The sequence below is a fragment of the Podarcis liolepis genome, assembly GCF_965112155.1.
Source record: "Podarcis liolepis genome assembly, chromosome: 15".
Lineage (NCBI taxonomy): Eukaryota > Metazoa > Chordata > Lepidosauria > Squamata > Lacertidae > Podarcis > Podarcis liolepis.
Window position 1 is genome coordinate 32,861,358 of NC_139566.1, and position 25,575 is coordinate 32,886,932.

The 25,575-nt window shown below is 44.1% G+C and overlaps 1 protein-coding gene across 5 annotated transcripts in view; it reads right to left on the minus strand.

The window, feature by feature from the left end:
* GNB1L (G protein subunit beta 1 like) overlaps window positions 1-25,575 on the minus strand; it is a 92,601-nt gene that overhangs the window by 16,267 nt on the left and 50,759 nt on the right. For 4 of the 5 annotated variants that reach the window (XM_083479076.1, XM_083479080.1, XM_083479078.1 and 1 more), the window contains 4 exons: window positions 23,255-23,395; window positions 21,710-21,838; window positions 17,576-17,738; window positions 9,156-9,254 (listed from right to left, as the gene is read on the minus strand). In XM_083479076.1, the coding sequence (XP_083335202.1) occupies window positions 9,156-9,254; window positions 17,576-17,738; window positions 21,710-21,838; window positions 23,255-23,370 (507 nt within the window). In that variant the 5' untranslated portion in view covers window positions 23,371-23,395. Of the gene's footprint in view, window positions 1-9,155; window positions 9,255-17,575; window positions 17,739-21,709; window positions 21,839-23,254; window positions 23,396-23,501; window positions 23,593-25,575 lie in introns of those variants that run through there. The other variant, XM_083479079.1, reaches the window with a different exon arrangement.

Below are 25,575 nucleotides of genomic sequence, written 5' to 3' on the forward strand. Positions count from 1 at the left end.
CTACTGACCTTCTTATCAGCAAGCCCTAGGCTCAGTGGTTTAGACCACAGCGCCACCTGCATTCTTTAGTTACCATGTTTTTCAATGTATAAGATGCCCCCTATTTTTGAAAACCCCAAATTAAGAAAATGGGGGGAGATTGCCTAGAGTCGCTGGGCTTTTTTGGGGGGGGGAAGAGTTGTTGAGCATTTTTAAGGGGGATTGCCAAAAATCGCTCACCGCCTGGCCTACGCTGCCACCTATTATCTGTCCCCTTGCCGGCAGAAACAGCCAATCGCGCGCCCACTTGCCGCAGCGACAGCCAATCAACACCAGCTCTTGCCACAACCACCAATAGCACACCCAATAGCCCAGGACAATCTCCGGCTTGCGGCAGCAACCAGTTCCATGTTCCCCCTATGCACTACCAGTGTATAAGACGACCCCCAATTTTTAAGATAATTTCTTAAGGAAAAAATACCTCGTCTTATACACGGAAAAGTACAGTATGTATTCATGATGACAGCCAACCCAGCTTGCTGTCCTCTTCTTCTACCTGCAGCCCTCACCCCATGTAGCTCAAAAGTTTTATCTGGAAGGTCCTGTGCAGATTTTGAGGGTGTGTTAGGGAGAAGGAGAGGAATGGGGAGTCCAATTGCCCAAGTGAAAGTCTGTTTCGCTCTTGCAACAGAACATTTAAATTATAGTGTTTGCATTGTGATGTAACCCAATTTACATCCCGCCTTATACATTTCTGAAAAATCATTCTAAGGTGTTTACACAAAATAACGTGAAATATTCACACTGGTAACACCAACAGACTTGAAAAACAAGTAGACATTTCAGAACACTGTGTAATGGATGGCGGGTGTTTATATCCTTCCAACCTTGAACCTATAAGTCTCTTGGCCCCCACAAGGGCTCTTCAAGATCCACTGCCCTTTCAACCTTTGAACATATAGATTATATAGGTAGGACAATCTCATTTGGATATCTATTTGGACATATGAATGGTTTCATAATAATAGATACATCTGAATTAGGATGGATTGTTCAAACTGCTAATATGAGCTGGCATCCTTATTTTCCTGTTATATTTTAAACATATTAAAACAAACAAGCAAGCAGATGTAATAAAATCTTCAATATACATAAAATCAACAGTTTTGTAAAAAATAAATAAACACCAGAGTTTTGAGCAGGCCTTGGAAAAAGAGCAAAGAACGTGGCTGCTTAATATTAAATTTGTTCATATTTTCATATATGAGTTTGTATAAGTGAGGAATAAAGAATATATATATGTGTGGTTTTTTAAAAGCTCAAGTAAAGTGCTGTCCATGGATACTATCTCCAATATCAAGGGAAACTACTTTCTTTCTCTCCCCCTCCCCCAAAAGGAAAAAACAAAAAAATCTCCTGAACCCAAAGAGTTAACAGGTCTGAATCCCGCTGTAACCAATTGAGAGATATTTTGATTAATGATGTCACAGGTCAAAGGGCATGGCACCCTGGCCAGCCACCCAATTTATTTAAGTCTCTGAAATAACTCAAAGAAAGGAACGTTACTGGATTACGTGTCACACTTAAGGAAAATATTCATCATTGCACCGGCCGGTTGACGGATGGCCCCTGCAAATCGGAAGACTCACCATGTGAGCAAAAGGTTCAAAAGTCGTAATCAAAGCAAATTTAAAAAACCAATTGCCTGTTAACGCCAGCTATAGATTTTAAAGAAGAAAACACAAACCCACAAAGGCCGAAATAATTTCCGACAGAACGCAAAGATGCCCCACTTTCAGATCTGACCTCTTGCCAGATCTTTATGTTAATTAGTTAATTAATTAATTAGAGGTAGCTTTTGAAGAATTAAATGCTCAAGACAACCGTGCATTGACCCTCTCCCTCTCCCATTACTCCTTCAGACCGGTATCAAGACCCATGTTACAATACAGTGGTACCTCGGGTTACATACGCTTCAGGTTACATACGCTTCAGGTTACAGACTCCGCTAACCCAGAAACAGTGCTTCGGGTTAAGAACTTTGCTTCAGGATGAGAACAGAAATCGTGCTCCTGCACCACGGCAGCAGCAGGAGGAGGCCCCATTAGCTAAAGTGGTGCTTCAGGTTAAGAACAGTTTCAGGTTAAGTACGGACCTCCGGAACGAATTAAGTACTTAACCCGAGGTACCACTGTACTAAAATTGTTTTAAGAATCTCTAGGCTAGCTACAATGGATGACCCTGCTGGTGAAAATAGCCTCGCAGCAGTCCTTCCTGTTAAAGTCTGCTTTGTGATCTATCCCTCTCCACTCTTTGTTGTAAGGGGAAGATATTTAAGAATGCCGTAAGAATCCTGGTTGGATGATAATGACGAAGGTCATGAATTACATTTGTCCGTCGCTTTGTACAGAGGAAAAAAGTTCCGCAGCGACTTGACAAGGTTAAAATGAAATGAACGAAAGCAATTCAGAGCCAGAAAAAAAATTAAAGGAAGAGGCAATACAAAATAGATAAAAGGAGATGTTGGACATAATATTATGTTTGCTGACTGGGAACAGTTATGGACCACAGGTATGAAGTTTACGGCATGTAATGCCTTAAGAGAGAATATTATGAAAATGATATACAGGTGGTACATGACCCCAGTCAAGCTTGCAGAAATCTATCATTTGCCCGATAATAAATGCTGGAAATGTAAAGAAACTGAAGGTACATTCTTTCACCTTTGGTGGACGTGCCCAAAGATTAAGGCCTTCTGGGAAATGATATATAATGAATTGAAAAAGGTATTTAAATATACCTTCCTGAAGAAACCAGAGGCCTTTCTCCTGGGCATTGTCGGCCAATTGGTGCCAAAGAAGGACAGAACTTTTTTTATGTATGCAACAACAGCAGCAAGAATACTCATTGCAAAGTATTGGAAGACACAAGATCTACCCACCCTGGAAGAATGGCAGATGAAGGTGATTGACTACATGGAATTGGCAGAAATGACTGGCAGAATCCGAGACCAGGGAGAAGAGTCGGTGAAAGAAGACTGGAAGAAATTTAAAGACTATTTACAGAAACATTGTAAAATTAATGAATGTTAGAAGCATGTGGGATAGAAACTAAGCGGTTTCCAGCTGTAATGCTTTAAGAGATATATATAAAAAAAGGTTTTACAAATGGGTAAAAGTTTAATGGTAAGGATTTGCTGAATTAACAAATTGAACTGGAATACAAAGAAGGGAGGTATGAGGAGGTCCAAGGAAATAAGTGTACGGAAGTTATGTTATTGAAAATTAATGTGTGTTTTTAACTGTTTTGTATTTTGTATGTTTATTTTTCTTTTTTGTTATATCTTAAAAACTTTCAATAAATATCTTTTAAAAAAATAAATAGATAAAAGGTATGGCTAAGGAAAGGTCCTAACCTGCCCCAAGAAATGATGAGCTCCACTGATGGAGGCAACTTCCTTATCAAAGGCCTGAGTAAAGGAAAAGGTCTTAGCCTGGTGTGTAAAGACTGAGGGGGCCAGTGATCCATGCGACGGTCACCTCCAGGCTTGACTACTGTAATTCGCTCTATGCGGGGCTGCCCTTGAAATTGTCCCACAAACTCCAGCGGGTGCAGAATGCTGCAGCGAGGCTCCTCACGGGGTCCCTGCCATGGGATCATATTCACCCAGTGCTTTACCAGTTGCACGGGCTCCCGGTGGAGTATAGGGTCAGGTTCAAGGTGCTGGTCTTGACCTTTAAAGCCCTTTGTGGCTTACGGCCCTTGCATCTATGGGACCGCCCCTCCTGGTATGCCCCACAGAGGACCTTAAGGTCCATGAATAACCATAGTTTAGAGGTCCCGGGCCCTAAGGAAGTCAGACTATCCTCCACCAGGGCCAGGGCCTTTTCAGTGATGGCTCCGACCTGGTGGAATGCTCTGTCCCATGAGACTAGGGCCCTTCAGGTGTTAACCTCCTTCCGTTGGGCCTGTAAGACAGAGCTATTCCGCCTGGCCTTTAATTTGAATTCAGCCTGTTCTTTTATTTCCCTCCTCTTCCCTCCCCCTCCCCTTTTATGAAGATCACCCGCTCTGAGACCCCACAGCTAATTCTCCCCTGGCCTCCTCGCTGGCCCAAGTAGGACCAATTCAGCCAGCTAGCCCTGGGGATTATTTAATTGATTTTTGATTTTTATTGTTATTCATGTTTTTATGCTGTATTTTATGCTGCTTTTATAATTAAGTGTTTTAAAGTGTTTTAAATTTGTTGTTAGCTGTTCTGAGACCGGTTTTTGAACCGGGAAGGGTGGGGTATAAATAATTTTATTTATTATTATTATTATTATTATTATTATTATTATTATCATTATTATTATCATTATTATTATCATTATTATTATCATTATCATCCCCGGGGAGAGCATTCCATAGATGGGGAACCACCACTGAAAAGGCCTGTTCTTATGTGGCCACTCTCTGCATCTCCCTTGGCTGGGCCTCTGCCGAAAACTGCAAGGTATCTTGGCTGGTTCATATGGGGAGGGTGGCCTCTGATCAGACCAAAGGCCTGCCTGATCTAGAATCCTGTATTCCAACCTGGGAATCTCACAGGTAGCTCATGACAGCAACAGTTCTCTCCTGCTCTTCCCAAGTGATGGGTATTCATAAGTATATTGGTTCGCTTGTTTTGGAAGACATTCCCTGGCCTATTTTAATTTATGTGCCATTATTAGATTGTTGTTTTTTTGACTGCTATATAGTGGTACCTCAGGTTAAGTTCTTAATACGTTCCGGAGGTCTGTACTTAACCTGAAACTGTTCTTAACCTGAAGCACCACTTTAGCTAATGGGGCCTCCCGCTGCCGCCGTGCTGCCAGAGCATGATTTCTGTTCTCATCCTGAAGCAAAGTTCTTAACCTGAAGCACTATTTCTGGGTTAGTGGAGTCTGTAACCTGAAGCATATGTAACCCGAGGTACCACTGTATAGCAGTCTGTTTTGCTGTCTTTTCATGATGGTTGATGAATTGTACAGCAACTTGGGTGCCATTTTTTTTTAAAAAAAACGGAGAATGTGAGCCATATGTTTTATAAATTAAAAGTGCTGCTATCCTTGGAAGAGTAGAAAGGAAGGTCCAAACAGCAGCTTGAGGTCGGATGGAACATTCCTCCTTCCTTTGAAGGAATATGTCTTATAATCCGATGCGTATCCACTGGGCTCCTGCAAATCATAGCCAACTGGAAAGGGTTGAATCTGCAAACGCAAGGATTGTCTTTCCTTAATTTTCCCAGCAGGAAAGGTGCTATGTTGTGCAATGGTGAGCATTTAAAAAAAAACAACTAACTAACAAGAATGCATGTAGAAACTGGAAATGCAGTAAGTACTTTATTATATAAACTCCATTAATGCATATTCCTGACACATTGACAGAGATTCTCCTTTGCTTCCTTCCTTCCTTCCTTCCTTCCTTCCTTCCTTCCTTCCTTCCTTCCGGGACAGGCTTCCAAATGAAATAGCAATAAACCTCTGTCTGTCTGTCTGTCTCTGCAGTTAAGTGTAACACTTATGAATATTCTAATGTTCTACAACTACCACCTTGACTACAGCACCTTTTGATTCACATCCGAGCAGTCGATGAAGGCAGAAGCTGAAATGCTTTGCTATCAAAAAACAATCTATTTTGTTAGTCACTGTAATTCATTTACGATTTTTGTGATTACCTGTATTCTACCAGGATCTAGGACAAGGCTGTATGAAGTGCTATACAAAAGCTTTGACAACTTTTCTGTTGTGTGAACGTTTCTGTCTCTCTAGAAGACTAAATGTTATAGGCTTCCCTACCACTCTTCTCTGGAGCACTGGGGGAAGCAAGTGAAACATGGACAGGGAATCTGTGGTCTTCCAGATGTTGTTGGACTGCAACTTCAATCATCCTTGACCAAAGGTCATGCTAACTGGAGCTGCTGGGAGTTGGGAATCTAGCAAATTTTTATTATTCCTGCATTTCAGGGGGTTGGACTAGATGAAAGGGGTCCCTTCCAACTTTACAATTCTTTGATTCTATGAAAATCTTGAAGGCCCAATCCCACCTTCATTTTTGATCAAACTGCGGTCAGAGGAACCCGCCCCCCACTAAAGCTAGTTGGTTAAAGCAGGGTCCATCTGTATTTTGATATTCTGGTTTATTAAATCAGAGAGCGATGAGGAGATTTCACCCCTCCCATACCCAAGAATCTCCTGATGATCTCCTGATGGTCTCTGCTGACTCTCCAGAGAGGAGGAGGCGTGTCCTGCCTATCTACTTATTCTGCCCAGCAACATATCATTGTGTGTGTGTGAGTGAGAGACAGTCAGTATATCGGAGAAAGTGAGAGTGTTAGAGATTCTAGAGATAAGATTGCTGCTAAGTGCAGCTGCAGACTCTCAGTGTAGCATTGATTTATGCTTAGAATATTCAGCTCTGTATATAGTTTTGTATCATAGTTGTAGTTACAGAATAAAAGGAAGATATTCTACAGAGCTGCTCTCTGAGTGGTTTATACTCTGCAAGACTCTGCAAAACTCTGCTGCGCAACAACTGTATTATTGAGACAGTGAATCCGGTGCTCTCAGCTCTAAGCTGTGAGTCCACAGCACTGTGACCTTTTCCTGTGAGAAGGAGGTCTCTGGCGGTGCTTCCCAGCTCGCCTAGCCCAGTCGGGGTTGAGGTGCATGAGTCCAGTTGGTACACTGGCTCTAGGGCGATGCTGACAAGCGATAGAAGGAACCACAGTTCCTCAAGTTTGTAAACAACCAGGGCACTATGGTTGAGGCAAAACGGAAAGCATGAAGGTTTCACTCTCCTCCTCTTGTGTGCAAAGGAGGAGACAAAGCCCTCTGCAAATAATTCCCAATCATCTAAACCAGCTTTTCTCAACCTGTGGGTCTCCAGATGTTGTTGAACTACAACTCCTACCACCCCTAGCTAGCAAGGCCAGAGCTCGGGGATGATGGGAGTTGTAGTCCAACAACATCTGGGGACCCACAGGTTGAGAACCACTGATCTAAACTATTAGTTTAGACAACCATCAGCTGAGCCACCCAAGTAAATCCTCCATTAAATATAGGTGCTATGCTAAAAGTATGAACTGGGCCTTCATGTCTTCTATTGATATGACAAAGTGTGTGAACCTTAAAGGTAAAGGGACCCCTGACCGTTAGGTCCAGTTGTGGACGACTCGGGTTGCGGCACTCATCTCGCTTTATTGGCCGAGGGAACCTTAAGGCTTCTCTAAATAAGGCCCAGCGGTATAATTACATTTGAACCCTCAAAATCAGTGTTGATGGGTGCCTAGTGCAGGGGCTGAAGAGCGCCCAACACAGATGGCTATCCAGGCTCCAGTCTTTCTTTAATTCCAAAGACAAAAGTCCATTCCAGACATATATTAACATATATTTCGGAAAGTTATTTGCTATGCATTTGGACACCTCTTGACATATTGCAACTACATTTTGCATGATGTTTCCCAAGACCAAGGAACATGTTTCCCTCCATGTGTGGATCCATTTTGTCTAGGTTTGGTGGGCACAAGATATTGGTCATAACATTATGTTTGCTGACTGGGAACAGTTGTGGACCACCGGCATAAAATTTACGGCATTTAATGCCTTAAGAGAGAATATTATGAAAATGATTTACAGGTGGTACATGACCCCAGTCAAGCTAGCAAAAATCTATCATTTGCCTGACAATAAGTGTTGGAAATGCAAAGAAACTGAAGGTACTTTTTTCACCTTTGGTGGACGTGCCCGAAGATTAAGGCCTTCTGGGAAATGATATATAATGAAATGAAAAAGGTACTTAAATGTACTTTTCCTAAGAAACCAGAAGCCTTTCTCTTGGGCATTGTCGGCCAATTGGTGTCAAAGAAAGACAGGACTTTTTTTATGTATGCTACTACAGCAGCAAGAATTCTCATCGCAAAGTATTGAAAGACACAGGATCTACCCACTCTGGAAGAATGGCAGATGAAGGTGATAGACTATATGGGACTGGCTGAAATGACTGGCAGAATCCGAGACCAGGGGAAAGAGACGGCTGAAGAAGATTGGAAGAAATTTAAAATTTATCTTAAGAAATACTGTAAAATTAATGAGTGCTAAAATGTTGAGGTTATAGAAAGAAGGGGATTACAGCTGTAAAAGATTAAGTAAAAGAAAAGAACAAGGGAAAATTAGATAAAATCATGGGGGAGGATTTGCTGAAACAAATTTGGGAATTGGGATGCAGAAAGGGGAGGTATGGGGAAGTCGGCGAAGTAAGGTTTAAGAAAAAAGGATTCGAAATTATACATGTTTGTTTTTGTGTTTGTATGTTTGTATTGTGTATTGTTTGTGTTTATAAAATTGTGAAAAACCAATACAAAATTTTAAAAAAACATTAAAAAAAACATTTTGTCTAGGTTTGGGATGCCGGATGCCACTTTGAGTCAAGATGGCGCACGGAACCTTTCAAAACGTCGTGATTTCAGCCAATTTTTGCGTGATGGTCCCCAAGATCCAAGAGCAGGTTTTCGTCTTGCGTTTGGGTACTAGGCACCATTTTGAATCAATATGGTTCAAAACCGATTTGAACCACTGATTTAAAAACCACACCGATTTTTGTCATCGTTGTTTCTCAGAATCCCCAAGCAATGCTGAGTATGAGGCTGCTAGTACAGGATAATGTAAGCATTATACATAAATGAATATGTTTAACCTCTCCAAATCTGAAGAGCCAAGGAAGGTAGTAACATGGTTGGTTCACACCAGACTAGAGACAAGCAAATCAAAATACAGTCATGTTGATTAAAGCTCAAGTGTTTTATTAATGCCAGGCTATCAAATGCCTTGCCAAATCCAAGTTCCATGATCGTTATTTCCCCCCCTGGATACTTCAAAAAAACCAAACTACCCGGGCTAAACTTTTCAGGGAGTATTTACAAAACTCGCAACCCACACCATCTGATGAAGTGTGGAAAGCTCCAGCGGTTATGTGAAGGATGTTCCTGTTTCCCTCCCACCCTTAATAGCATAATTAGTTGATTGCTTTTGACAATCAATCAAAAATAAATAAATATACAAACCTCAGAGTGAAGAATGATTCATGGGCTCCGTATATAGAGAAATGAATCACAGCGAGGGAAGCGTTTTGTAATTAGCAAGCTCCCGTTGGCTTACCTGCCACATCTTCAGACACATGGGCATGCCCAACTTGGCATCGGCCTCTGGCTTCAAGGTACAGACTGAAATCTTGGATGGCAGCTCCAAAACCCGAACCTGACATCAGGAAAACAAGTTTAGTTGGCCTGGCGCCAGGCACAAGGATGAGTCTCCTAAGGTGATTTGCAAAAAAAAGGTGGTGCAAGCTCTTTTGTTGCTCAGGGATGGTGGGAGAAAACAAATCAACCCAGAGGAAGCCCCAGAAATCATAACTGCTAAGAAAGGCCAAAGGAAGCTACCTTATACTGAGTCAGAATATCGGTCCATCTAGTTCAGTACAGTGGTACCTCGGGTTACATACGCTTCAGGTTACAGACTCCGCTAACCCAGAAATAGTACCTCGGGTTAAGAACTTTGTTTCAGGATGAGAACAAAAATCGTACTCCGGTGGCGTGGCAGCAGCGGGAGACCCCATTAGCCAAAGTGGTGCTTCAGGTTAAGAACAGTTTCAGGTTAAGAACGGACCTGCGGAACGAATTAAGTACTTAACCTGAGGTACCACTGTACTGTCTACACGGGCTGACAGCAGTGGCGTAGCTAGCCGCTTGGGTGCCTGGTGCGGGGCCGTGTCTTGCAGCCAGGGGTGGTGCGATCCGTGCCCGTGGGGGTGGGGTGAGCCTCTCCGAAACTTACAGCCTCTCCATCGACGCCCCCTCAGCTGGGGGGGGGGGCTAAGGGGGTAGGCAGACGCAACTTCCACGCTGCCATTTCAGGCAACATGGAATCTGCAGGCGCCTAAGCCAGCACATCACTCCTAAAAAGTTTTGTGAGCCCAATTTTGTTAATTAAAAAACTAATTTTGTCACCCCACCCCCCTCAGTGATGACACCCAGGGCGGACCGTACCCCCTTCCCCCTTCCTCCACCACTGGCTGGCAGAAGTTCTCCAGGGTTCCAGGAGACGTGGGGGGTGTCCAACCTGGGCCCTTCTACATTCAGAGCACATGCACGAGATAAACTGTTTAGGTTTCAATCAAACTCAGAAACAGGGCATCAGGAGCGCTTCAGCCCTGTTTTTGAGTTTCTGCCCTGTTTTTGAGTTTGTTTGAAACCTAAACAGCTTATCTTGTATTCCTTTGTAAGTTTTACTTAAAACCTTTTTGTAAAGGCAATACTAGAGTTTTTACAACCGAGTCCTCAATTTCTTATTACTACTGCTTGGTTCTCTTAAATAGGGCTATGTTTAAAACTTGTCATTGAAGTTTTCATACCTTTTTTGTAAACTCAGGGAAGCGTTTCAGCCCTGCTCTTGAGTTTGCTGGAAATTATTTAAAATCATTTAAGGTTTATAATGTTCTCTTAAATAGGGCTATGTTTTAAACTTGTCATTGAGGTTTTTATACCTTTTTTGTAAACTCAAGGAAGCGTTTCAGCCCTGCTCTTGAGTTTGTTTGATAGCACTTAAAATCATTTAAGGTTTATAAATGTATTTATTTCCTTCTGAGGAAACTGATTAGTTCAGTGGAACGAGTTTTGTAGCCGGCATCTCGATAAGTCTTTCGTTTAATTCTAGGTTAATTTTCCCTTAATTTTTTTTAATTTAATTCAATTCTATAGTCGATTACTTCTTGTTTCAGGGATTTTCACGGTAATTCTTTTGTTTTGTGTAATTTCTTGGTTCCGTGACTGTATTTTTCACTGGTTTGAAAAGTTATTGGCTGTCAGGTACTTGGATAAAAAGTTTTCTCTGAACCTCAGGGAAAGGTACCTGAGTTTCATTGCTGAATCATAGATTCATAGAATTGCAGAGTTGGAAGGGACCCTGAGGATTATCTCATCCAACCCCCCTGCAATTCAGGAATATGCAGCCGTCCCGCTGTTAGCCCACAGATGGAAGGAAGATAAAGTACCCACAAGAGAAGAATGGCTGATAAAGATGATGGGCTACGCCGAAATGGCGAAAACGACCAGGAAGATGAGAGAGCAAGAAGATAACAAATTTAATAAAGAATGGAGAAAATTTATAAAGGAACACTGTAAACAACTAAAAACATTGGCAGGATTTATTTTTTTAAAAAAACCACACTGGCAATGTAAAGAGAACTATGGTGAGAATTGAGTGTTAAGAAAATATGGAGAATATTATATGATGCCATTGGAAAAGAATAATTATGGAAACCATGGAGGGCTGGAGGGAAGTCCAGGGATTCAAAGAATCCTATGTGTATGACTTATTTGTGAAGCTAACTGTTAAAATTAAGAGTGAATAAAAATAAAAATAATAAAAAAGGACTATGCAGCCGTCCCATACAGGGATTGAACCTGCAGCCGTGGCATTATCAGCACCACGCTCTAGCCAACTGAACTGCTGCCCTATGTCAATTTAGATCTGTACAGTTTTGCACCTGCTTGCATTCCCCTTTTGCGGTAATAGCTGTGTCAAAATTAAGAGCGGAGCAGCCTGGCCCCATGGGCGTGCAGTGCAGAAACAATTCTCGCTCTGTTCAGTGGGGATGACTCCCAAAGGCAGGACATGGGATTGTAGCCTCCACCACAATCCAGCAATAGAGCCCACGCTAGTCGGATTTCCCCAACGGCAAAAGAGAAGAGATCGTAGCTCAGTAGTGGAACACAGGAATTGCATGCAGAAAGTCCCAGCTTTCCAGCTAAGACTGAGGAAAGGTCACTGTGCTGATATCCCAGTGACCTACTGTCCGGTGTAGAACAAAAACACTCAATGCAGATGTTTCTGGATTACAGATCCCTTCATCCTTGACTGCTGGCCATGTCGGCTTGGGCTGACACAGTCCAACCAGATCTAGAGGACTCTATTGTGGACTATCCCTGGTGTGGGCAGCACCGAGTTAGATGGAGCAATGGTATAAGGCAGCTTTCTCTGTAGCATCCTGGGCCAGTAGCAGGAGCCCCAAGAGCATACAGTGCTCCATGGAGCCAACTTCTTTAGATGTTCCTCCTACCCCTTCTCTCCGCTTGATCTTCTTCCCTCTTCCTGTATGAATCATTTCCACGGCAAACCATTTGCATGAAACACATTCAGGGCACATTAAGACTCTCGGCATTCAGAAGGGCCAGAAGGCAGCCGTACCAGCACGACGAGTTGAGTTCAGTACACAACACTTACAATTTACTGGCATTCTCGAGCTGAAAACCTGGGAGGAAAAATCAAAGGGGACCAAGCTGCTTTGAGAGCACATGCTCTGCTTTGAGCAGTCTGTGGTTTAAATCGCAAGAGCCCAAGAGGTGGAAGGCACAACGACGTCAATGTTTTACTGCTGATGAACGAGAAAGAGAGAGTGCATGGAGGGTTTGAAGGGCACAATCCAGAAGAACCGTAGCTACCAGGGTTTTTTGCCCCAGGTGAAACCTCCAGAGGAGCGCCACGGAGGCTCCCAGACTGTCCCATTTGTACACAAATGCGCGTTGGGGTGTGTGCCAAACTGGGTCTGATCCAGGTGAAACGAAGCCTAGTTTCGCCCCTGCGAACCAGGAGGAAGCTCATCTTGCCAAGTTCCACTGAAATGAACAGGGCTTGCTCAAAGCTCTTGCTAGGGCGCCCACAATAGGGTTGCCAACGAATTGTGCCTCCAATTTATTAAACCATCTCAGGAGCAGACATAGCGCTGAGAAAATCAGGGCATTTGCGGAGGGAGGAGAAGGTACTGCCAGTGCTGTAACTAGGGCAGGGGTCTGCAACCCGTGGCTCCGGAGCCACATGTGGCTCTTTTACACCTTTGCTGCGGCTCCGGGGCGGATACTAGCGAGGGGAGGAGGCGCATTGTGCGCCCCGACACTCCCCACTGTGGCGGGCGCTGTACTGGCTGTGAAGTCACATGGGGGCGGTGCATGCGTTAGTCACGCACCGTCCTGACGTCACCTTCCCGCCCGCCCGCCCGCCCGCTACATTGTAAGGGGCATGTACGCTGGTCACTGCATTGAAAGGGGGCATGTACACTGGTCACTGTTTTGAAGGGGAGTGAAGAACACACACACACAAAAAGGTAACTTGTTAATTTAATGTTCATTTCTATGAGGAGGAGTAATTCTGAGGGGTCAAACGAAGAAATAATTTTAAAAAGTGACAAAAAAGTTATTTTTATAATGACGAGTTTTGCGGCTCCCAGTTGTTTTTTTCTTCAGAAACGGGTCCAAGTGGCTCTTTTTGTCTTAAAGGTTGCAGACCCCTGAACTAGGGGAAGGCAGCTGTCTAACTTGCTGCACAGTCCTATTCACAATGACTTGGAAGTCAATCCCACCAAGAAATGTAGGAAGGTGCCTCATACTCGGTCCATTGAGCTCAGCATCGTCCTCAAAAGGGGTGGGGAACCTGTGGTCCTCCATATGTTGGCTCTGGCCATGCTGGACAGCTTCTGCATGCAAAACACATGCTTTACAGCTGACCTTTGGTTCCTTCCTCCTGGTATGTCCCACAGAGGAACTTACGGTCTTCAAATAAAAACATCCTGAAGGTCCCAGGCCACAGAGAGGTTAGGCTGGCCTCAACCAGAGCCAGGGCTTTTTCGGCTGTGACTCCGATCTGGTGGAACAACCTGTCACAAGAGACTAGGGCCCTGCGGGACTTGACATCCTTCCGCAGGGCCTGCAAGACAGAGCTGTTCCACCAGGCCTTTGGCCAGGGCACAGCCTGACTCCCTCCTTTGGCAATCTCCACAGAACTCTAGCCTAATGGTTGCCATCAATTTGATATGAATTAATTTTATAATGAATGATTTTAGAATTTTGTACTATTTTATTGTTGTTAGCCGCCCTGAGCCCGGCTTCGGCTGGGGAGGGCGGGATATAAATAAAATTTTTTATTATTATTATTATTATTATTATTATTATTATTATTATTATTTGCACACAAAGCAGCCGTATGCTGAGTCATTGGTCTCTATAGGCCAGCACTGTCTATGTCTTTATTTAGTTATTCATGTTATATTCCACCTTTCTCCCAGTGAAAAACTCAATGCATCTCACAACACAAACCAACGCAACTAAAAATTCACTCTCTGCCCCCATTAAATAAGTAACCTTGTTTAAAATAGCACTGAAATCACTTTAAACCGTCATAACAGCTAGTGACTGTTGGAACAAAGACATCTCTTTGCCTGCTCGCAAAAGAAAAGCAGAGTGGGGGACCAGGCGAGCCTTGAGGGGGAATATATACCATTAACTGGGAGCAGCGACCAAGAAGGCCCTGTCTTGTGTCTTACCAAATACCTAGGAGGCCACAAGTTTGCTATTTGCTCTTATCGCCTGCCATGGTAGTTTCCCAGGAAGGGAGACATCTGAAGGCAGCCCTGTTTAGGGAAGCTTTTAATGTTTGATGTATTATAGTATTTTAATATTTTTTTGGAAGCCGCCCAGAGTGGCTGGTGAAACCCAGCCAGATGGGCGGGGTATAAATAAATTATTATTATTATTATTATTATTATTATTATTATTATTATTATTATTTTGTTATTATTAGGAAAGTGTGTGGAAGAAAGCAGCCTGAGCCTCCTTTCTCATTTTAAAGGACAGCAAAGAGCTAGGAGCGCTTGCGTTCCTAAGGATTCTTTGCATTTCTCAGCAGAGAGCAGAACCATGCACATTTACTCAGGAGGAAGTCCCTCTGAGTTCCATAGGCCTTGCTCACAAGCAAGTGTGTTCAGGTTTGCTGTCCCGGTGCCAAGCTTAAACAAGTTGTGAAAGAGCCACCGTCAGGTTTCCCAACTTCCTTCAGTTGAAAACAGCTACAGACATGTGTGCGTAACTGAGATAATTTGGATTGGGGCAAATTATGGCCCTTTCCCCCCACCCCCGACTCAAAAGCACATGCTTCCAAAAGTGCAGCTTGCCCAGTATGGTACCTGCAGGTTTCCTCCCCATGAGGCATGGAGCAGATTCAGGAGGGCAATTTAAATGGTGTGTTAACCTCCCCCCAGTTCACACTTTCCCCACTTCAACTCCATCACTGCCTTTTTAAAAAAGAGGAAACCTGTGATCAGATCACCCTCATCAGGTCTACTTTGTCGCTAAATCTGCAAAGTGGAAAAGCCTAGAACATGGGTAGGCAAACTAAGGCCTGGGGGCCAGATCCGGCACAATAGCCTTCTAAATCCAGCCTGCGGACGGTCCGGGAATCAGCATGTTTTTACATGAGTAGAATGTGACCTTTTATTTAAAATGCATCTCTGGGTTATTTGTGGGGCATAGGAATTCGTTCATCCCCCCCCCCAAAAGTCCGGCCCCCCACAAGGTCTGAGGGGCAGTGGACCGGCCCCCTGCTGAAAAAGTTTGCTGACCCTGGCCTAGATCATGGATGAATCTTGAGCCCGGCTTCGCCTGGGGAGGGCGGGATATAAAGAAATTATTATTATTATTATTATTATTATTATTATTATTATTATTATTATTCCAGATTCTGTTGAGCTCTAACTCCCCTCACCTCTGCCCATTGTCCATGGTGGTTGGAACTGAAGAGACCGAGAGCCCAACAACATATGGTTAGCCACATGCTTCCCCATCCACAATCTAGGCAGGGAAGGAAATATTTCTGCAGCTGAATATCAGCTGCATTCATCGCGGCTCAGGAAAGAGAAGGCAAGACCTGAGGGTTGTTGGCTGCTATTGCTGAAGACCAAAAGGCAGTGAGTTTGGGGCACTCCCTGCAGCATGCAAAAGGGTTAAGTCTGCTAGTATGGAAGACCCAAGAAGCAGCCTGCAATGGTTGCCACCGAGCCTCAGAAATAAATCCCGGGTCTCATGTATTTTGTCAACTGTAGCTGAAACCAGAAGCCGTTCCGTGCTGCTCTTCTCTCCTTCGTTTTTGTGCTTACTAGGTGAGTTTTGTCTTTGCCTGGGGCTAATAGTGTTCCTGGGTGGCTATAGGTGGCCACAAGAAAACACACCCTTCTCCTTTTGCACATTTATAATGCTTTTTAGCATGTTTCTGGCAAATTGGCAAGAGAAGTGCATGTAACTCATAATTGGTGATTTAAATGCAATCAGGAACAAATAAATGTCTGTTCAGGTCTTATTATTCATAGACGGAATCTGCTTCAAGACAAAATTACCCTCTTTGGGTCCCGGCCAAGCATAAACACATATTAAGTCTTCATGTTAATCATAAGCCTCAAAAGTACTTTGGCTCATGGTGTTACCTGTTTGAGGATAGAATATATATATATATATATATATATATATATATATATATATATATGCTTACACATGAATTTTGTGGAATTTTTGACTTGGGCACTTAAAAAAATAATCTGGCAAGACCGTGACTGCAAACAGCAAAGCCAAGCCCACCCTCTGGGGGAACAGATTATAGCTCAAAACAGAACAACTGCTTTGAATGTAGAAGGTGGCCTTGGCATTTCCAGATAGAAGGATTCTTCCTGAGAATGAGGGGAATTTACTGCCAGTCAGGATCACCATCCCAGATCCCACAGAGCACACATAAAGAAGGTCATCAGCCACACATTTTCAAACATCAGCTAAAGCCAGGCTTGGAATATTCCATTAACGGCCATTGTGTTCTTGGTAGATCTCATTAGCCAACACAAAGAATTCATTGCGCCTCCTTCTGAGAAAAGTTATTTTACATAGATAATGAACATTTCCTCATTTTGGATCATCCAACTCATGGAAAAACTAGAGCATGCCAAATATTGTTCATGCTCCACCTAGCATCTCAAAGACCACCTCCTTCCCTACAGACTCTCTTGGGTGTTAAGATAATGTCAGGGAACTGACATCGGAGCTAGAGGCGGAGGGAAGGCTCTCAAATGATGCTGGAGAAGGGCCCAGCAGGGAGAGAGGCAGCTCCGCAGATGGGGAAGCAAATCAGCGCAACACCAGGGATATAGAGGGGCTGATGGGGGAATCGGCGAGAGGGCTCCAGGACTCTTCACCGGACACCAGCGGGGAGAGCACGGGTCCTCCGCTACCCACACCCACCCTGCGCAGAAGACTTCCGCGCAGAGAGAGTAGGAGGAGACTGGGTGTCAAACAACTTTTATGTTGGAAAAGATTTAAGAGATGCCCACTGACGGATTCTGCTAGCGACTGAGGCAGCCACAAAGTGAAGGGCTGCCCAGACTGAAAGGTTTAGCAAGGCAACATAGCCTGGAGAGGCGGCAACTTACGCACGAGCAACCCATACACATTACAGATAACCAAGGGAGCACTCTCGATTCTTCTGCTGGCCTTGGACATTTTAGTGGGAGATGGTCTTGGTTGGAAGTCCCTCCCCAGAGAGATGCAACTTGCTCCTTCACTCTATGGATGTTGCCATTGGCCTTTCCCAGCCAGGATGTATATTTTTTAGGGTCTATTCTGAAGTCTTTTAATGGATTTTAATGTTGTTTTATATTATGGTGATCTGTTCCAGAACCTTATGATGGAGGGTGTCAAACATACATTACCTACCTCTTCCAGGCCTTTCCATGGCATGGCTAGTAGCCACCGTCTCTCTTCAACCTCCAAGAGGGAACATTTGCAGAACCCAATATTCTCCGTGGAAACAGAGTCTGTGACAACACTCCTTCCTTCGGCCAAGTCCCACAGGCAAATGTTTTGGTCACGGCCCTGGCTTTTACAATCAGAAACATTCTTTGTCATACGGCAGAATTTGCAGATTCTGAGCGACTCTTTGCCAAGCAGCTTCATCATGGATCCTCAACAGAGCTCCATGCCAATACGTATCTAACACTCCTGTATACCCAGCCCTCGCATAAGCCACCCTGAGCTGTCAACTTCCTGGCTACCAAGAGGAGGGAAGCTGGTCTCTGTTTCCTTTACAGTGGTACCTCGGGTTAAGAACTTAATTCGTTCTGGAGGTCCGTTCTTAACCTGAAACTGTACATAACTTGAGGTACCACTTTGGCTTAATGGGGCCTCCAGCTGCTGCCAGAGCACGATTTCTGTTCTCATCCTGAAGCAAAGTTCTTAACCTGAGGTACTATTTCTGGTTAGCAGAGTCTGTAACCTGAAGCATCTGTAACATGAGGTACCACTGTATTTGCCAGTCAAATTAAAGAAAACAACACATGTCACATTAATATCATTGTTGAATGATTGTGAAGCTGAGGCTCCAATACTTTGGCCACCTCATGAGAAGAGAAGACTCCCTGGAAAAGACCCTGATGCTGGGAAAGGGGACGACAGAGGATGAGATGGCTGGACAGTGTTCTCGAAGCTACCAGCATGAGTTTGACCAAACTGAGGGAGGCAGTGGAAGACAGGAGTGCCTGGCGTGTTCTGCTCCAGGGGGTCCTGAAGAGGCGGACACGACTAAACAACAAGAACAAATCTTGCGTGTTTTGAGCTCAAGCCTCCAGGCTCAGGAGCCATGAATGTATGAAGCTGTTGTATCCTGAATCGGGCTATCGGTCTAACTAGTCTAATGTTAAAGGAAAGGTTGAAGCAGTTGGGTGTGTTTGGTCTGGAGAAGGGGAGACCTGGCTGGGATGGCAACGAACGTGATAGCACTCATCAAATATCTAATCTGCAGTACAGGCCCTTCAGATATAGAAGGCACCAAACATCCTTGGGTTTAGCTGTATGGTGCCCATGAAGAAATCATGGTGGGAATTGCCAGAGTAGGAAGAGGAATGGAGTGAGAATGGGGAACTGGAAGAACTGGATCCTGGGAAGGGGCCCAGTGGGCTGAGAAGTACCAATCCAGATCCTCCAGCATCACCTGTGTGCTTAATTTTGTTGTTGTTGTTTACTGCAGACTAATGTTGGAATGGGATGAACTGCCAACACATGGTGACATGGAAATCAGTACAGTCATACCTCGGGTTACAGACGCTTCGGGTTGCGCGATTTTGGGTTGTGCAGTGCGCCGAACCCGGAAGTACTGGAATGGGTTACATCTGGGTTTTGGTGCTTGCGCATGTGCAGAATCGCAACCTGCGCATGCGCAGACGTGGCGCTGCGGGTTGCAGACGCTGCGGGTTGCAAACGTGCTTCCCGCACGGATCACGTTTGCAACCCGAGCGCCCACTGTAGTTAAAATCAGTGCAGCTTCCAAAAAGTCAGCCTGCCATCTTGATTCAAAATGGCACCCAACTGTATCCAAACAAAGATGGGAACCTGCTCCTTGTTTCTCAGAACAAATTGATTACGACACCTCAAGATGCATAGGGAACAAGCAACTTTCCGAAACAGGTAAGAGCTTTTGTTCTATTACATATATATCCCACCTTTCTTCCATTATGGAACACAATGTGGTGCACATGTGGCTCCAAGCACTTACCACACCTAGACCTGCTTAGCTTCAACAAGGCGGCTGCTAAATTTACCTCAGGCCCAGCCCAGCCCATCCACAATGAAGCAGCCGAAGCATCGGTGCTCATTTCCAGTGGGAATCGCTGAAATTTCGTGAGATATCGTAGAGTACACGAAATCTCGTGAGATTTTGGTGAGATCTTGCCAGAAATTGGCACGGATGCCAGCAGCCGCGGGGTGGGAAGTGCAGCAGCGGCAGAGAGGGCGGCACTTTCCATTTTGCCTCAAGCTTTGAAACGGGACAAGCCGCCCCTGCTTCAGGCCACAGGGGAAACAAGTTTGCAAGAAGTCTGGATGGCTTTCCCCTCTTCCAGCCAAAAGAACATTGCCGTCTGTCAGTTTTGGATGAAAGGTCAAAGTACATAAAATGCACCAGCTCCCCCAACTCACAAAAATCTAATATATACATTTTGGAAAGTTATTTGCTATGTATTGGGGCACCTCTTAAGATATTGTAACTAGGTTTTGCACGATGATATCTGAGATAAACAAGCACATTTTTGACCATGTCTGGATACAACTAGACACTGTTTTGCATCAAAATGGCGGACTAAACCTTTCACAATAGCACTGATTTTTTTGTTTCTTAGAATTCCAGAGCCACATCAGGTATGAGGCTGCTAGTAAACGACAACAATGACACGCCACATACGAAGATAGTATTAATAACTGCAACAAACAAAACATTTGCATTGTGTTGCTACCATGTAATTTTAAAATAAACAAAATATATTGATCTGCAGTACAATTAACATTACAGACGACAGATGAGATACTTAAAATTACGAGAACCAAACCTCATACGAAGTACAGTAATAGACATTTGAAATGTGGGTGTTAAGATGGACTCAGAAGTCCATCAACACAAGTGAGGTTTCTCAGGTATCCTGACCGAATTGCTTATTCAATCAACCCCAGCTAAGTGCAGAGACCAACCTATACAGACATTCTCTTATGGAGATTGAAAATTAAGGAACACTACCCAGAAATAACTGTAGTTCCTGAAAGATTTCTGTGTCAATGCTTCTGAGCACAGAGTGCATGCGAAATGAAAACCATGTAATTATCTTAACAACTCAAATTTAATTCTGGGTTGTTAATTGTGGTTATGCAGACGACAACAAATATAAATGCTAATAAGGTCTGCTACGGAAGATGTCTTTTCTTGATAAACATGTCAAAACATCTCCAAATTACCCTGACGCTTTGGCAATCCGCTCCAGAAGAAGGTGGAGCGTTCTGTCAGTCAAAACAACCGAAGGCCTTGTGGCACCTAGCAGATTTATTGTGGCAGAAGCTTGTGTGAACGAGAGGCTGTTCATCCAGATGCAGGAAAAGTTCTCTTCTGCTGATTCTGTGTGTGTATTAAATGGCCTGTATCCAACGTTAACCAAGGCCGCATCCGCACTATACATTTAAACCAGTATCATACCGCTTTAAAAAGGCATGGCTTCTTCCCACCCAAAAAAGTATCTTGGGAACCGTAGTATGTTAAGGATAGTGAGAGTTGTTAGGAGACCCCTATTCCCTTCACAGGGCTTCAGTTCCCAGAATTCTCCAGCATAGGGATTCATAGTTAAAGAACGCTGGGAATTGTAGTTCTGTGAAGGGAACGGCGGTCTTGTAACAATCCTTCACAATCCTATGTGGTATGCCCCACGGAGGACCTTAAGGTCCATAAATAGCAACACCCTAGAGGTCCCGGGCCCTAAGGAAGTTAGATTAGCCTCAACCAGAGCCAGGGCCTTTTCAACACTGGCTCTGGCCTGGTGGGACGCTCTGCCTCATGAGACCAGAACCCTGCGCTCCCTCTTCGCTCAGGAGGCTTCTTATTTCTTGTTTTCCTCCCCTAAAAACTAGTGCGTCTTATGGTTGGGTGCGTCTTATAGAGCGAAAAATACGGTAATTATTGGCAGCACCTCCAGGTTGCAGCTGGGAAAGACTCCTGGCTCAAACCCTGCAGAGCTGCTCCCAGTCAATGAAATCCAGAGATGTGGAGCCTGTGTCGCCCTCCAGATGTTGCAGAGACTTGCCTACCATAGAAAGGAGCCATGCAATCTGTTGCTCCGCCCACTTTGACCTCTGGCCCCGCCCACCACTACCATGTTTCCCCAAAAGGGTTGCGCAGAGGGGAATGTGGGCTCCTGGGCTGTAAAAGAATTCCCCTCTCCACTGCTCCAGTTTTTCATTCTGATGCCCTTTTCTAGAGACATCGTTAATTCCGCAATCTTCTAAGTGTGCGCCTTCTGAATTGCATCACTCACTCACCTAAGAAGTGCGTTTCTTCTGTTGCGTAAAGTTTTCACCCAGTACACTGATTTCCCGCCATGCCCATCCAGTGTCCTATCCACCCTGTGTGTTTTCAGATTCCAGATATGGACCAGCCCATTAGAAGATCTAAACAAGAAAAGAAAAAAGTGTGGGAGGGAGACAAATGCTAATTTCATCAGCAACCGTTTCAAAGCATGAGCAATCTGGTGGTAATTCCAAACTTATCTAAGCTGCCTACGGACTTTCTACACTGCAGAGATGTTTTTTAAAAAATCACTACAAGCTTGCTGATTTGATCATTACTTTCCCTTTCGGGGGAGGGAAAAATCAGTAAAATGTTGGGATGTTCCTTGAAAGTTAAATTTTATGGCAGGGATGCCTAAGCCGCCGCACTCCAAAACAAAAACAAAAAAATTCTGCATACAAAGAGAATCTGAATATGCTTGCTTTGCTTGCCTTACACAGTCACACGCCTTTTGGTTTTCTTTTTAGATGTTATTAAAGTTAGAAAAAGAATACAGGTTTCAAAGAAAGAAGAATGGCAGCTGAAAATAATGGAATACGCAGAGCTAGCAGGTCTAGCCAGCATGGTAAGAGAACAAGAAGACTGGGTATATAAAGAGGAATGGAAAATATCTGTGGAGTAACCGGAAATCAACTGCAAGCAAATGAAAATGCTAGCAGGATTATTGTAAATTCAACAGTAATAATAATAATAATAATAATAATAATAATAATAATAATAATAATAATAATAATTTATACCCCACCCATCTGGCTAGGTTTCCACAGCCACTCTGGGCGGCTCCCAACAGAATTAATGATAATAATAGTAATAAAAATGATAAAACACCAAACATTAAAAACTTCCCTAAACAGAGCTGCTTTCAGATGTCTTCTAAAAGTCAGAAAATTGTTTTAATTCTTTGACATTTGGTGGGAGGGCTTTCCACAGGGCGGGCGCCACTACCGAGAAGGCCCTCTGCCTGATTAAGATATAATGGAAAGGGGGAAACTAGATGGCGGGAATAAAATATGCAGCTAATTTTGGAAGTACAAGGAACCATGAAAGGAGAAGGGAAGTCGTCGTAAGTACTGTTGTATATTTAATGGTGGAAAATGTATATCTGAAATTTTAACCAAATTTTTTTTGAAAAAGTTTGAAAAAGAACACAAAGGTTAATACCAAACATCCATTTTCAATTCAATTCTTCATTGCGATCCAAAGACCCAACAGACAGAGTTCAATGCATACATTCATGGCACATAAAATACTGTATTTTTCTGTGTATAAGATGCCCCCATGTATAAGATGCCCCCTATTTTTAGGGATTCCAATTTAAGAAAGCAGAGGGGAGATTGCCCCGTGTATAAAACAACCCAGAGTTTTCCACATAATTGTAAAGTAAAAAAACTAGCCTTATATACGGAAAAGTACGGTACATTAAAAGCAAACTGCTGAGCAGATCGTAAGACTATGCTTGTTTAAGACTTTTTTCTAATATAATTTTATCTCTGATCCTGACACCCCCCCATACTCACCCAGAGAAAAGAATGGGAAATTCCGGTTCTGGATCTGAACAATGAAAGCACAGAGCATTGACTGCATCAGTTGTTCCCCGCAGAACATACTGGGGATCCGGGGAAGGCAGAGCCATTACGGCAATAATGTATTAGAAGCTCCTGTAAGAGAAAAAAAAATGTCAATGGGAAGCACAACGCACACATACACACACACACACACACACACCCAGTTACTGAATGGAGAAACAAACAGCTATTGACGTACATCATTGTACATATGTCATTGATCAGGGGTGTGGAACCTTTTTTTGGCTCCACGGGTCAGATCCTTAGAAGATCCTAGCCTCGCGGGCAAAATCTGACGGGTGGGTGGGGCCAGCCACCTGTCAATCGCCTGGCATCATAATGATGCTGTGTGATTTCATGCTCTCAAGTCCCAAAGCTGGGAATTCAAAGCGTCTCCTAATGGGTTTCCAGACAGCCCTGCGCAATGCTTTAAAGCAGCGGTTCTCAACCCGTGGGTCCCCAGATGTTGTTGGACTACAACTCCCATCATCCCTGCAGCTCTGGCCTTGCTAGCTAGGGGTGATGGGAGTTGTAGTCCAACAACATCTGGGGACCCGCAGGTTGAGAACCGCTGCTTTAAAGCACCTCTGGTGCCCATCAGCTGAGAGACAAAGCCTGCTATCTCATGAAAATCAGGAGAACCCTGCATTCGCACACGGGTTTCTACCTGCCCCAGATGTCGGGATGTGGGGCAGGTGGACGTAGCTTGTGAGAAAAGGCCTCGCAGACCGAATTTGAACCCCTGAGCCATCTTGCCCATGTGCCAGAGGTCCCCCACCTTTGCCATAGATGGAAAACTCGGATACTCATATACAGCCCATACTTTGACTACTTCCCCAAAGCTTTGGTGAATTCAAACACCTTGATTTAACAGAAGTAATAAACTGAGACTGATATTTGGGCTCGGGGATAGGAGAATGAACGCTCCTAGCCCAGTGGACCATAAAGAAGGCTGATCGCCGAAGAATTGATGCTTTTGAGTTATGGTGCTGGAGGAGACTCTTGAGAGTCCCATGGACTACAAGAAGATCAAACCTATCCATTCTGAAGGAAATCAGCCCTGAGTGCTCACTGGAAGGACAGATCCTGAAGCTGATGCTCCAATACTTTGGCCACCTCATGAGAAGAGAAGACTCCCTGGAAAAGACCCTGATGTTGGGAAAGATGGAGGGAACAAGGAGAAGGGGACGACAGAGGACGAGATGGTTGGACAGTGTTCTCGAAGCTACCAGCATGAGTTTGACCAAACTGCGGGAGGCAGTGGAAGACAGGAGTGCCTGGCGTGCTCTGGTCCAGGGGGTCACGAAGAGTCAGACACGACTAAACGACTAAACAACAAAGCCAAATGGTGTCCAAACTTTTGAGGGCCAAATTTGATGAAGTAAAGGGCCGTGGGGGCTGACCAAAGGGCCAACCAAAGTTGTTGAGCTTCTTTTAGGATTGAAGTTGTTAGGATTTTACCCCAGGAAATAAACACAGGGGCTAGATTAAACAGGGGAAATAAACACACTGCCACAGGGGCTAGATTAAACTGGCAAGCCAGCTGGATTAGGCCCCAAAACGGACTTTGGACATGCCTGTCCTAGCGAAATTGTGCCCCAACACCTATTGCTAAATGCCAAAACACTCCCCACCACCACCATTACGATGCTTCCGGGGCTCGCTGTTGGTACAGCACCATTTCAAGAGAAAACTGTCAAGCCGTAGCACACAAACCGCTGTATATTTAAAAAACAGGCCAACTAGATCTTTGTGGGAATAATTAAGGGTACAATCATATGGCATCCCAGAGGTCACAGGGTGTCTTATGTAAGGCAGAGAGACAGGTCTGACCTTGGAGGGGGAGATCTTGTTGGGATGTGAATAGATACTAGGAGATGATATATTTATTAGACATTATGCTTCCTTCCTCACGTTTGTGAGTTCAGCAGAGTGCCACCTCTTTGCAGCTTAAAGGGAAGCTTATATAGGCTCGTTTTAGGCTTATCTGACTGCATTTTATATATTCCAGAGATCTGACCACAGAACGCTTCTTGCAGAAGCCTCCACTGGTCTTAGTTTACTGACATTGGAGCTCCAATATTATCAGAGGCAAAAAAAAAAAAAAAAAGGATTTGCCTGGGGCTGACTGGGTGCAGGTTTTGAACCAAAGGGCCCAACATCTTTCCACTGCCTTTCTGTTCTTTATAAGGGAGGGACAATGGGAAGGAAATATGAAGTTTAAAAAGTGCCCCCCCTCAAGGGATTGGGGAAAGGCCACTCCCTTCTTTTTC